Here is a 13,527-nt window from a genome sequence, read left to right as displayed (position 1 = left end):
CCTCCAAAAATTCAGTAACGCCACAGTCGACAAGAGGCGGCATCCCGAGCCAAGACATACACAAGTCCAAAATGGAGTAACGCTGGAGACGGTGTTCTGGACTCCCATTGAATGTAATAACACATTCAATCACGAAGTAGTTAGTCGCAGGTGGAATAACCCTGAGCCGAGGAGAAGTCGCTGTGTTTGTTCCTGCTGTGAAGCAAAAACAGGTAAAACGGAAGACAACCAGTTGGAATGTGGTAGCTCAGTTACTCTTAGCATTAGCAGAGGCTAATGCTATTGTTAGCATTCTGTATCAAACAATGTAGGCGGATTTATGAAATGCAGTCATTCACTAATGTCAGACACCATCGTACAATCTGATGTACAATAGCCGAAATAGTAATAGAGTCGATACGTATGAGTATATTTTACTAAGAAAGGCTGCACTGTTTGTAATGCTCATATGAATGGTTTGCATCGTAACTGTAAAGCTAAAGCTAACAACTGTCATGAGCACAGAACAGACCAACCGAGCGTTGCTAACTCGTGATTTATTCAGTTACATTTTGAAGCTCTAATGAAAATTGTGAAATTCTCTCTAGACGTATTCATGTCTATTTTTTGTTACAATGGATAGGTGGAAAAAGCTCAAGTTTATTTTCTTAATATGGCACTATTGGAGGAACAGTGCTCGCAGACATACACTGATACTGACCGAGTCAACTAGCTTAAAACACAGTTGATCTGCAGACACAATTTGTATGAAAATGTAATTACTCATGTTATAAAAGGCTCCCATCGTATTTTTGTCCAGCACACCTCTATATTCTATAAATGAGCCGCTACCCAACAGTTTTCCGCATGTACCCAGATGCATTCCTGAATTCAACGTATAAATATATTCACGTAAATGATAAACATGGACGTAGAAACACATAATTGTAGGTTTCTGCTTACATTAGCAAAATTATTTTTATGTGGGTCATCGCTGTTCAAGGTTTTTACTGTATTTTTAATGTTTGCAGTGAAGAATGGAGCCATCAGAGCAGTCAGGTCCAGACTCTGCCTCCCAGGAGGTGAACCCTGTGTTTCTTCAGCAGCTCAGGGAGCTGGACATCCCAGAAGAGGCAGCTAAACAGGTGAGAACTAGCTGAAGCATTTCAGAAATCTTTATATTGTCATGTAATAAAGACTGTGAATGTAGTTGAGATTGTTTTTTAATGGGTGGAAAACTGAAATGCATGCACATTGATGCATATTTCAGACAAAGTGAACACTTATTCAGTGGCATTCCCATCATGTACAACATGTTTTTTTTTTTTCTCTAGGCGTCTCAAACACTGCCTTTAAAACAGCTTCAGTTTCATTACTGTATTCATGTGTCTTAGAATGCAAATATTTCCATACAACTATTAAAACACTGAAGTGCTAAAATTGCCATTTAGAATGCTTGTCTAACTGTTAGCACATTATCAAATTCATCATTTGAGCGATTTTACTTCTAAAAACAACAAAAACTTTACTTGATTTAAATAATCTCCAAGGACTTTGATAAATAACTTTTTGCTGACAGAAGTAGTATTTGCTCTCTGTCCTTATTGTGGACTTGTGATAGAGGCAAAGTTTTATCGGCCAAAACAAAGATGACAATCTTGATGTTGTGACCCTGGACCTGGAATTATGACAAATAGATAAGCAGACCTGTTCACACTCCAACTGTATCTATCGTGTTGTGCAAGATCAACTTTTATTAGGCCATGGCTTCTTTAGGATTAAGACTGGTTTTCCACTGGACTGACTGGAGTCAGGCTGTAATTTCTGACTGGCAGCAGACTTTGGCATTTTATCTGACACATGTGAAAAAAGGTTAAATCAAGGCTTTTAATGCTCTGCAGTGGTTTTAATTTACTGTATTAATGTTTATAAAATATTTATTGGTTTAATGTTTTCTACATTATGTGCAGACAGCTTCAACATATTTTCTTATGAATGACTAAATGTATAGTTTTTGTCTTTCTCATTAATAGGGCAGATGTAAAAGTAACATTCACTGATATGACCTTTGACATCTGTCTTTGTTTCTTTTTTTTGCAGGCACTTCTGCACACTCGGAATGTGTCAGCTGAGGAGGCAGCCATGTACTACTACAACAAGCTGGAGAATGAGGTGCCCATAAGCTAGCCTTAGTCCCCACAGGTACACCATGGTACATTAGACCTTGTGGAGTTTATCCAAAGCCAAATCTCAGTGTCTCCCTTTGTGTGCTCTAACCCTCAGGAAGAGGGGGATGATGACCTCATTTTCAAGATGGTGTTTGTGGTGAACATGGACCTTGCCATGGGAGTTGGAAAGGCAAGTCTGTTTGTGACAAAGTGGACTGATGAGTGGTGTTGTGATAAACAAGCCACCTCAAAGAGAGAAATTTACTATATTTAACAACACTTAGTTTGCTGCTGCCCCGACAACTTTGATCAATCTTTCTTTTAAGCTCTTACAGCTATATTTAATGATGGCTATCTCTGGAGGCTCTGATAGCTGCTCTGTGTTTTGTTATTTCTAAAAGTCTGTCTTCAATATATCAGGACAAATATGAGCTCACTTCAGTTGCACTCAAACTGTGTTAGATTTTAATGCTAATGTGTTCTGATCAAGATTTTGTTTAAAGATTGAAATGATTCATTACATGACTGACACAAAGGTGTAAACTTGGTGTGTGCAGGTGGCAGCCCAGGTTGGCCATGCTGCTGTGGGTTTGTACCAGGCTCTGCAGGAGAAAAACAGCTGGAGGGAGATGGCCTGGAAGTGGGACCACAGTGGGTAAGGACTCATCTCTTTCCTGGTAGAAAAAAAGAGATGTTTGACAAGTTGTGCATATCAAATGTATTTAAAGTAACTCTAACTTTGTTATGTTAGCTCACTTCTGTTCCCTTAAATGAATTCTCTACTCAGCCCTTATAAGGGACTTTTTATTTATATTTTTAAAGACGGCAAAGGTCTAGATGGGATCTAGGTCTATATCTGTAGTTTTCTTAGTCAAAATTTCCCCTCAGTTACCTGCCTCATTTTTGTCTAGCTAGTGTGAAATAACTGGTTAGACTCAGTATGTTTCAGACTTAAATGGGTACAAGCCCCTTTTTTTTCTTTCTTTTTTTAAACATCTATTCACACTGACTGTATTTGCAACATCTAAGAATAGATAGCAACTAAGTGATAAATTCAGTGTGACCATATCGCTGCATAGCAAAAGATACAAGCTTGAAGCTGCAGGACAGAGCAATTTATGATCCTACAGCATGTTTGACAGCTGTTACGTCATTATCTATACTCATTTTTGATGCTAACTTTGTGTTGGCCTTGACTTCATGTCAGTCTGTGGGAAACACATACTTTATCCATCCATAAGGTACACATAAGGTAACCTGCAAATCTTTATCCTTGAGAATTTGACTTCTATGACTATTCATATCTTAGTCTTCATGATAGCAAAGCATTGGAGCTTCAAGTGAAGACTTCTGAAAACAATAATTGATCTAAAAGGGTAGTAAGGGCATTGAAAACATACTTAAACCTGAAATTTTGCTCCGTCACCAGTCTTTTTTTCACCAGTTGGGTTCTTAAATACTTTTCACCCTTACTCTCTTGAATTAAGTGTAATCCTTAAACTAGGTCAGGACAGCTGTGCTACTTTTGCTTTTTTTTCTCCACTTGCCATTGCTTCACCATATGTGCATGTTCTGGGATCACCTCAGGCTTTCTACACATGGCTCTTTACTGATTTACTTTGAAGAGTTTTGACTCACTTTGAGAGAGATATGTTTTATATATCTTGTTTCAACATTGGTCTTGAATAATAAAGTGAATTTGTGCTGACAGTAATGGTAACTAAATACATGTGCATGATGTTGATACAGAGCTAAGAAAGTGGTGGTCCAAGGCACTAATGTGGCACATCTACTGGAGCTGCAGGCCCTGGCCATGAGCCTCAGCCTGCCCACTTACCTGGTCCAGGATGCAGGGCTTACCCAGGTGAGGAAGCTAGCACTGTACATGTGTTACAGGCCTACCAGAAGTTACAGCTGAATATTTTCAGTGCTGTGAAGCTAATGGAAAATATCAGCTGTAGAGTGACCTGTCTCATCTTTTGCAGGTGGAGTCTGGGTCCCGCACTGTCCTGGCCATAATGGGCGAGGAGGACATGGTGAACAACGTCACTGGAAGCCTGAAGCTGCTCTGAGGGGCTTGGATCCACAATGGGGAAAGCATGACCCTGCAGGGCCACTGTGCAACCAGCAGGGGGCAGCATTCCCCAGCAGCACAGAGTCTTGGCATGCAAGAGTGTTACAACCTTAAACAGACTGAGGGAGAGAGGGAATGTCCCAACACCAGAAAACAAACACTCTCAGCCATTTGTTTCCCTTTCATTCTTTGTCTGAGCCGCTTAGTCTGCGGTTACAAGCAGGAGGGGAGAGACACCAGTTCTTCACAGGGGAACGAGATGACGGCAGTCTCTTTCTATAGTGACCTTTTTCTTTTTTATTCAGGTCACCTATTTAACAGAGTCTTAATAGAATCCTAATCCATTTTCAAACCCATCTTATCTTTTCTTGGCAGGTCAAACTAAGTATTTCTGTTGAATGACCAATATTGTAATGATGCTTATTCAATGGGCGATGTACTGAAGCCTAACACATACTGTTATAATACTACTTATAATAAGCACATTTAGAGTTTTCCTGTTCTATCCACTACTTTCAAGTGAAGGGTAACTTATTAACTGATAATGTGTGAACACTCATTTCTGAAGTTTCAATGACTGTGTGTGATGTGTGCAACCTTTCCCAAAGATCCCTCTCCTATAGACTTAATAACTAATAAATGGCTATATTTTGAATACATATTCCTAGTAGGGCCATATACAGTATAATGTGGTGTGCCATCCTACACAGTATGTACAGTTACTGGACTTTATTGTGTTGTTTTCATTTTCTTTACGGTATAGGATGAAAAACATCTGGATTTCAATATAAGGAAATAATGTTCAGTTTGATGGTGGGCAATCCAAAATGTTACACAGTTCAAATGTTTGTTCTGGCTGCATGGACCTTAGTTTTGGAAAGCTGTCAAAAATGAAGTGGGGAAAGAACACAAAGACTATGTGAATGACAATTGTTACAACATTGGTGATAGTTAAGCACACTAGTATTCTGAAAAAACAAAGAATGCTGTTTGAGCTGTTATGTGTTTATGTTATACAAGTATTTGTGGGCATGAGCTGCCACTCCCTGAATTCTTAGTTAATGTCAAAGATTTATTTGTGACCGATGTTTTAATAAAAAGCAGTGTTGTGCATGCAATATGAAATTAATATTAAAACTAAACATTGGAATCCCAAAGTCAGCTTTTGTCACGTCCACACTTTGATACCTCCTGTATTGTATAAAAAATGTTTGAGTGCTTCAGACTACGGAGATAATTAAATGCCTCTGGATTAAAGCAACAAGATGTCTGAATCGTATTTCATGTCCTACAGCACAGACGGTGCACATAAGAAGAGTTATGCAGGAGCTGTGGCAGTGCTGGCAGTGTGGGGGAGGGTTGAACAGCCATGTTGCAGTGCACTGCTGTTTGGTCTGGCCATATGACATTGCTGTTTCACCGCTGCAACAATGGCACTATTGTTAAATATGGTCACTGCCTAACATGGCAGTCTGGCTGCTCAACTTGTGAGCTGCCCTTCAATTGTTCACCTTATGACGTTTTCCAGGAAATAATTGTAGCAGTGATGGAAATGGGGGAACAAGGAAAACGTCAAATGAAGGACGGGAAATGCACATTTATTTATAGAAGAATGATATCCATGCTTTAGTCTAGTGTGTACTATTGGAATCCAGAAATAAAACTGGAACATGGACTAAAATGTGAGTTCTCTTTTTTTGTTGGTTGCTGGGGAATGTACAAAAGATCAATTTAGTAGGCATTTTGATTAAAATCAGTTAGATGTCAGAGTACAAGATAGACAAATGTACTGGTACTTGTTTACCAGTAGAAAATACCGATTCAGAATTAGCATAAATGTTAAACACGACGGATAACTTGATACTCTGCTGTTTAGATAGTTTTTGGTGGTTCCAAGCTTCATCCACCAAAATCTTTTTTTTTTTACCTCCCTCTGTCAACATTCACAATCTTTTAAATCATCCACTTTGTTCTGCCTCATGCTTCCTCATGCTACCTTCACTTCTACTGTGGAAGAGCTGCACCCACAATAAAACAGATTTTATTATTCTGCTGTCTAATTTCATCGTCTTCAGACCACTGCAACAAATGACGTTGGCATTCATCTCCACAGCCAATCAAAGTCGACCCCCTCCCAAGTGTCATGACATGACAAGAAAACAATCCCGGCATTGTGACTTGAATCAGAATCTTTATTGGCAATAAGGCTTGAAAATACAGTAATTTTTAGTACATGGGGATAAAGACGGCCTGTTAAACATTGGTAGCATGGAAGTCGAAAAGTGATTCAGCAACAGAGATAGGAATATGTGTATTATGGAGATGAGAGCCATATGGGTTTTGCGGAACATAAAATCTGAACCATGGACTTTTTGAATATAATGCTACACAGATTTCAAGGTGTTTGTAAAATCCAGAGTGTGTGTGTATGTTTGTCATATTCAGTGCATACCTATTAGGTCAATAATACTTATCTACAAAGGGTTTGAACTCGTTTCATTTTATTTTGATGGTACACTGGCAAAAGTCTGCGCTTGTTTTGACCCCATTTCCTATGCACAACAGCCAGAAATAGTTGGTTATTCTGAGTTTCTACAACCAGATATTCACGTTGTGCTCGTCATTATTGCTGCCTCTAACAAATGCAGGAAGACGCTGATTTCAGCAGCGACAACAAAAGTAGGAGGGACCAGTACTAAGGAGGTGCAACCCAGGAGCACTGGTCAATTTCCCTGTCCAACCCCTCACCAGATGCTAGCAGAGCGACACCTCATACTCCATTCATCTGACATTCCGGTAGGTGGGGCTGACCCAATGGGCTAACCCTGCCTCTGGTGTCCCTGGAAGTGGGCCCCAGAGACCCCTAACTCTTGCTACTATGTGTTACTGTAAAGGCTCCTTCCAGGGAGGATTGAAGAATGTAACCCACAGATCAAAAGCATTAATAATTCCGCTAACGATTTAGGAACAATTCCAAGGCATTTCATTTTTTTAAAGAGCATTTCCAAAAACTGTGAAGATACAAATCCGCTGATCGGTGTCGAATTTTCTTCTGAATCCAGTAACTCTCTGCTTCTCTCCTTCGTGTACGCCACCAGCAAACCCATATCATAATGCTTCAGAATGTTCGCACCCCTCCCCTAGAGTGGCCCGCCCCTTTTACGTAGTTGACGGAAAAAACGCTTCGATCTGGTGATCCATCAATGAACGGCCAGTTTCGCATGATTGACACATTTCTGTCCAATCATCGACGAAAGGCGGGATACCACGATAAGAGCCGCCCAAGGAGAGCGCCCCTGCACGGTCGCCAGGGAAACCCCGTTGCGTGGTTGTGTGTCAGTTTCGCTGGGACCCGCGGTCGATGCCGGCGAGGAGGGGGATGGGCGCCTCGGCGAATGTAAGGACCCGAGACAGAATCAGAGCCCTGTATCACATACAGCAGCATATACCCCATTATAAATAGCGACTGTAAATATATTAAACACTAAAATAAATGGATTTTTCAAACGGGAATCTACATGAGCCACTCAATGGATGCAGTACACCCGAACAGGACAGGGAATTTAACTTTCCGTCAATGCGTGGGAGACACTGAGAAGTTTGTTTTTTACCCCTGGAGAGGGAGCTACTTTTAAGGGCAAGGATACAGGAGACTCCGAGGACGCATTACAGGCCTACTGGTCTGGTTGGATTTGATGTTGGGATACTCTAAGGACTTCCTACTGTACATGAACTTGCCTACCTTGTACAAGTTTGAAATGCCTTTTTAGGTGAGTACTTTAATCTGTGTACATTTTTTATATCAAACTATCATCTGGAGCTGTAACATAAATACAACAGTCACGCACTAACCATGTTTTCATCAGCCAAGCATAGCTGTAAAGCTAACCAGCTCACCAAGCTAACTGTTAAGACTCTTCTTACGTTTATAATAACAAGTTAGTCAGTCTCACTTTCTTTCCTACATGAAGTAGCTTGCTTGAGTTGCCAAACAGCACCAATATTGATGGTGTGCTTTGCAGGGCTCTTCTTGCCAGTGAGTGAACCTATCTTCCATGGCTTTTACATCAGATCCTCGTGTTGTTTTTCATGGCCAATCTGTTAAGACTATAAATGTACTGATATTTTGTGAAAAATCAATTGTTTAAGAACACAATTTCAAGCAACCATAACAGCTAAGCTCTAGAAAACGTTTTGGAAGTTTTTTTCCCGGAGTTTGTAACGTTAAGTCCATTAAGGGTGCCCTCAGTTCAGGGTTTTCTCAATTTCAGTAGCAGAGATGAGCCAGGCACAGTGGACTGTCGTTTGGACGCTAACGTTTGCCCCAAAAGCCACATCAAATTGCAAACTTGTGTCTTTCAGCAGCGTTACTTGAAAATAACTCGTATTCTACAACAGCACGTGCCCAAATAGGGGTTAGAAGTTCTTCGTGGGACACTGTTACAGCGTAATCACCTCTCCTTTTGGGGGGTTTTCGTGCGAGTTGTGAGGCTATCTTGACACAAAAATTAGGCGAAAGTTGTTAAGCACAACGATAACTCGCAATGGAACTCAAGAATCAGATGGTCTCAGAAAGCACGATGTTTAAATCACAAGGAGAACAATTCTTTTGCATGATTAATCATAAAGCAGTAGTTTATTGTTTTGTGCAAAAGTTCTCAACTATACAACTAGCTTTTCGATCAGTAATGACGACTCATGTTAGCTAAGCAACCAGCTGCTGTGTTGGTTAGCTCACAAGCCATAGGCAACAATTGCTATACTAGCTTCGTAAGCTAACTTTTTGGATGTTTTCCAGTTGATTGTGTTCTTTTGAGCCACAACTTTACAACACGCACAGAGTGAAATCCTACTTGATATATTAGCTGAAACCACATCATTGAACGCCGTGGGGTATACTTAAAATGAATTTGTGGGGTTACGTTTACTTTTGAATAGAGATAACACGGTTCCTTCATCATGGTGGTGTTTGGCTAGCGTTACATTGCATTCGTCGTTGGCAGAATTCCTAACCTCGCTCAGGCGTGTGAATCGAGCTAGAAGCTCGGTAATGTTTTCTCTATTTGTGTATAGATGTCTCCCCAGTAATCACAAAACCAGCAGATTTGTTGGGTAATGACTTGCTGTTCTTCACCTCCCCCACCTACCAACCCCCAGCCTCGGTGGCGGTTTAGAGAAATGGGTGGTATTTAAGAGGGAAGCTCTTGTTTCCTTTTTTTAGACTCCATTTTTATTCCAGCGTGTGAGTAACTGCAAGTTGAACTGCGGAACAGGAAGGTAGCAAGCACAGGTTTCCACCAAGTTTAAGATTCTGTGGGACATTGCTTTGCTGAATGATTCTGAACGTAATTTATTGCCACGCTTCTGTGTTGGGCTGGTTTGAGGGTCAAAACAGTCTCACGGTTTAATATGCCTTGTCATTTTCAGTTGGGTGTTATAAATCTCAAATGAGACATACAGTACGGAGTGAAGTAGAAGACTGGAGTGAGAGTGAAATGAGTGATTTTAAAGCACAATCTCTCTCGTATAGGATGTTTTTCTCGAAGTGTTTCCACTCAGAAAAGACCCGCGTTGCCCGAGCATAAATGGCTGCCCTAACCGTCGCCTGAGTAGCTGTGCCTCAGTCAGCTGCACCACGTAGCCTCGCAGTGTGCTGCACTATGAGACCGAACAGGGAACAGAACAAGCAGAGAGATAGAGGCGGTTTTATCCTGCTTTATAATCCACGGTTTTAGCAGTTTATATACCACATGACATATGACTGCAGCTCTATAGTGATATTTATGCCTGACGTGTCACAAACCAAACTGGTTGTACCTACTCAGGCTCCCATGAAATCCCTCCTTCTTTACCAGTTTTCCTCTTGTTGAGTTCTTTAGAAAACACAATGAATACTGGGACGTCAAATTTATGAACACATTTAATTTTTCACACACATTTTAGTTCTCACTTAACATTAGAGAAACAGAAAATACATTTGCCCTACAGGAATCCATTACGGAAAGTATACATGTGGCCTCTAGTACAGTTTGTTTTTCCTTGAGCCTGTTGTCGACCTTGTTCACGAGGAGTACAAAGATTACACTCGTGCCCTGTTAGGAGTGTACAGCCAGCCAGCGCCAAGTATTTGGATTGATCTTGATGTCTGTTGCAAGCCAGATTGCAGTGTGCAGAGCCTTGTTTTCATTGGTTGCGACTGGCATTCTCTGAATATGCTTCACATCTTTTAATAGACTGTGTGGGCTGCAGGCTGCAAACCTGGCCACTCAGAACCATAGGAAACATGAGCCCCACCAGCACTCCCCCTGACCCTGGCCTGCCTTCTTTACTCACCCTGCCACCCTGGGAAAGCTAAGAATGTACGGCAGGGCTGTTTGTCATGGCTCTGTTGTGTATCGACTATATTTTAATTCTCTAGACCTCCAAATCAGGTTAACTGTGCTTTTTCTTCCTGTAAGATAGAGCCATTTGTGCTTTTTTTTTTTTCATAGAAGAGGACTGCCTACAGGAGCAGCCCGGTGCTTGTATTTGTGGATCTGTCTGCAGGATGTGAACCCTTTTTTCCCAATATGGGCCTCTGAAACGTTTGAGATCTGAGGAATGTGCAGACATTCAAGGTTAAGCCTGGCCCAGTTTTCTGTTTATGAAGGAAATAAAGTCACTTTTTCTCATTCACATTCACTGAACAGCTACAAACCAAGAAATGTAACTGCTTAGTTATGAGAACACTGTTACAAAAGGTGGCGTTCTGATTAGAACGGATTGTACACTATACTGAATGTAAAACTGTGCGTGTGTATGTGTGTGTGCACGTGCTTGTACATGAGGGAGTGAAGCAGGATGTTGGCACATTTCCAGATGAAGAAGACAGGATTCTGTCTCGCTGCAGACGGTTGGAGAAGTGAAGGAGCAGGGGGAGTACGTGTGTGAGGAATAGGAAAAGAGAGGGGGAAAACCCTGTCCTTGTAGCCGACCATTTGCATGCTGATGGCATTCTGTATCATTACATGGAGGGCAGGTGTAGCCATTGATATGTTAATACTGGTTCATGTGTGTTGTGCCTGTGTGACCACGTCCGTCAGGACACAGTGTAGCTCTGCATCTGTATGGAAATAGAAACTTCCCTGAGGAGCAGTCATGTATTTTACAACTTTTAATTAGCGTTGAACAGATTAAACCTTTTTATACCAGGAAATGTATCACAGTAAATTATACGCTTATAATTTATCTTTCATGAAACCTTACAAATCTAGGATATCATAGGTGATAATCTTAGTTCTTCTCTTGACTGGAGCCTTTCCTTTTAGGTCGCAGTCCCATTTCTTTCCCCTCCACTTGCTCTCCTCCTGCAGCTGCTCTGTGTTGTGTGGCTCGGAGTCTTGCACAACAGGGTTAAAAACAAAAATCGCTGTGACGCCTGCCTCAGAAGTGCTCTCCCATTGGTGCAGCAGCTCTGGAGCTGCTCCAATCAGGCGCAGCATTTCCTCAGGGCTGGGGGAGCAGTGTTGCAGAGGGCTGTGCTGGTTAATTCTGTTTTGTGCCAAGAAGCAATGCTTCTTGGGAGAATAATGGAGGAGGAGGAGGTAGCCGGGGGGAAAAAAACAAGGCAGAAAGGGGGTGAGGCAGGCTATCTACGTAATCATCTCTCCCTCCCTCTTTCTCCCTCTCTCTCTCTCTCTCTCTCCTGGTCTTGTTTTATGTTTTGTCCTTCATTTCCTCTTCTTTCTCACACTGTTAAGCCGCCTGTCCTGCTTTCTTGTCATACTTGGCTGAGCGTAAAGCAGAGGAAAAAAGCTCACCAATATTCAAAGCTTCTGTCTCTCCACCTTTTGGACTGCAGGCAGCCATTTTAGGCTCCACCACATCGACTCCCTCCCTGTTTCCCATTTTCCTATCCCTAAATGCCTCTTTCTTTTCATGTAACTAAGCGTAACAATAATAAACCCAATAATGGGCAGTTAAAATACCTCAAACGCTTCGTGTGAATGGGGTGAAACTAAGATTGCAAAATCGACGAGCACATTTCTTGAGTGTGTTTGCTCAGAGGGAGTTGTCAAGCAGGCAGGGAGAGCAAATAAGGAGCAGAGTAGAAGTAAAACAACTAAGAGAGCTTATTGCACCAAAGTCAAGCCACTCGCCTCCAACCTGCTCACAGTGTCCCTCTTGTATAATGCTCAGAGGCGGTCCTACCAGGGACAAAAGGGTAAGAGAAAGGCTAATGCCAGGTTTTCATGTGTTTCAGCGCCTTGTTCTGTCACTTTGAGCAAATGGTGCCTTTTGGGATGACTGAGGTGAGACTTTTCCTTGTTGCACTCCGGCCTCATCTTCCTCACATGCGTATAAACAGATTTAGTCTTAAAATAGAGCAGCACTTCTGAACCTTCTGAACCTAGATTTGTTCCACTCCAAAGCCTGGCTGTTGTTTCACACACACACACACACACACACACTCAAGCAGCCTTACACATAAACTTCCCCCATAATTTAGTGCTTTGGACGCCTCTCAAGACCATTTGTGGTTTCTGCCATCATTTCATGAAGCTAACACATTTAGAGGAAGAAAGGGAAAGCTCCACAGCAGTTCAAAATGGCCACCCAGCTCCCTCCTTTTCCTCCCCCCCTGTGGGCTTGATCCTGCTTTGGTTAGTCTCACTCATGTTGTGCTGTAAATGTTGTAGAAGGTGCAGTGAGGGCAAACTCTGAGCGGCTCTGGACGAGACACCCAGCTTAATAAGGAAATGGAAATGTCATGCAAATGTGCTGGTCATGCTGAGAGCTGAGGGAGGCCATCACTCGCTTTATGTTCAGAGCTTATCTAACAATAAGATGGCTGTTAGGGCGCCGTGCCTCTGCTTGAAACTTGTTGAGAAACATTCCTTTCCAGTTATGGTAGGGAAGACGACTGTACAGTCTTTAGCATGAGATTCATACCTCAGATGCACAGTAGTGAAGATTTGGTGTAAGCTTTTGATTTCATCGTCCCTTTTTTCAGATGTCGTTTAAACTTTTGCATCTGTCTTGGATTAAATCTTCTATAAGCATTCATTTACTCCATTGGAGAGCCTGCTTTTCATTTGCTTTCAGATGGAAACAGAGGGGATAGTGGAGCCCAAATAGGCAGCAGCAGCAGTCTTTTCATCTTTTTTCCTCTTCCACATTACTGAGTGGCTGGCTTCTTTGCCCTGAAACAGATGTTTCAGATGTTCGTGGTTTGATTTTGTGTCATGCTGACCCAGCTGTTTACTGCTCTCTCCCACACTCCTCTGGTACTACCTATGTCATATTTCTCCATTGTGTTTTCTTAAT

The 13,527-nt window shown here is 41.8% G+C and overlaps 2 protein-coding genes across 7 annotated transcripts in view; both read left to right on the top strand.

Annotated features, from left to right (window-relative positions):
* Positions 1–5,798, top strand: LOC141792326 (putative peptidyl-tRNA hydrolase 2). The gene is made up of 7 exons (XM_074673201.1): positions 1–212; positions 1,011–1,124; positions 2,080–2,151; positions 2,263–2,337; positions 2,705–2,802; positions 3,897–4,011; positions 4,133–5,798. The coding sequence occupies exons 2-7, from the start codon at positions 1,017–1,019 to the stop codon at positions 4,217–4,219; spliced, it is 555 nt and encodes a 184-aa protein (XP_074529302.1). The 5' UTR covers positions 1–212; positions 1,011–1,016; the 3' UTR covers positions 4,220–5,798.
* A 1,736-nt stretch (positions 5,799–7,534) lies between these two features.
* setd5 (SET domain containing 5) overlaps positions 7,535–13,527 on the top strand; it is a 38,153-nt gene continuing 32,160 nt past the window's right edge. For all 6 annotated transcript variants that reach the window (XR_012598122.1, XM_074667157.1, XM_074667137.1 and 3 more), the window contains exon 1: positions 7,535–7,991. The gene's annotated coding sequence lies outside the window, so the exon portion shown is untranslated. The remainder of the gene's footprint in view (positions 7,992–13,527) is intronic.

Source organism: Halichoeres trimaculatus, unplaced genomic scaffold, assembly GCF_033239565.1.
Source record: "Halichoeres trimaculatus isolate MK-OKI-2021-1 unplaced genomic scaffold, fHalTri1.1 fHalTri1_scaffold_1, whole genome shotgun sequence".
Taxonomy (NCBI): Eukaryota; Metazoa; Chordata; class Actinopteri; order Labriformes; family Labridae; genus Halichoeres; species Halichoeres trimaculatus.
Note: the sequence above shows the minus strand (reverse complement) of the source record. Positions and strands in the feature narration are given on the sequence as shown.

Bases quoted from the DNA above. Each gene is read 5' to 3' on its own strand.
- LOC141792326 (XM_074673201.1), top strand. From the start codon at position 1,017: ATGGAGCCATCAGAGCAGTCAGGTCCAGACTCTGCCTCCCAGGAGGTG. The intron at 1,125-2,079 runs GTGAGAACTAGC...TTTTTTTTGCAG, and splicing joins CAGAAGAGGCAGCTAAACAG to GCACTTCTGCACACTCGGAA. The intron at 2,803-3,896 runs GTAAGGACTCAT...ATGTTGATACAG, and splicing joins TGGAAGTGGGACCACAGTGG to AGCTAAGAAAGTGGTGGTCC.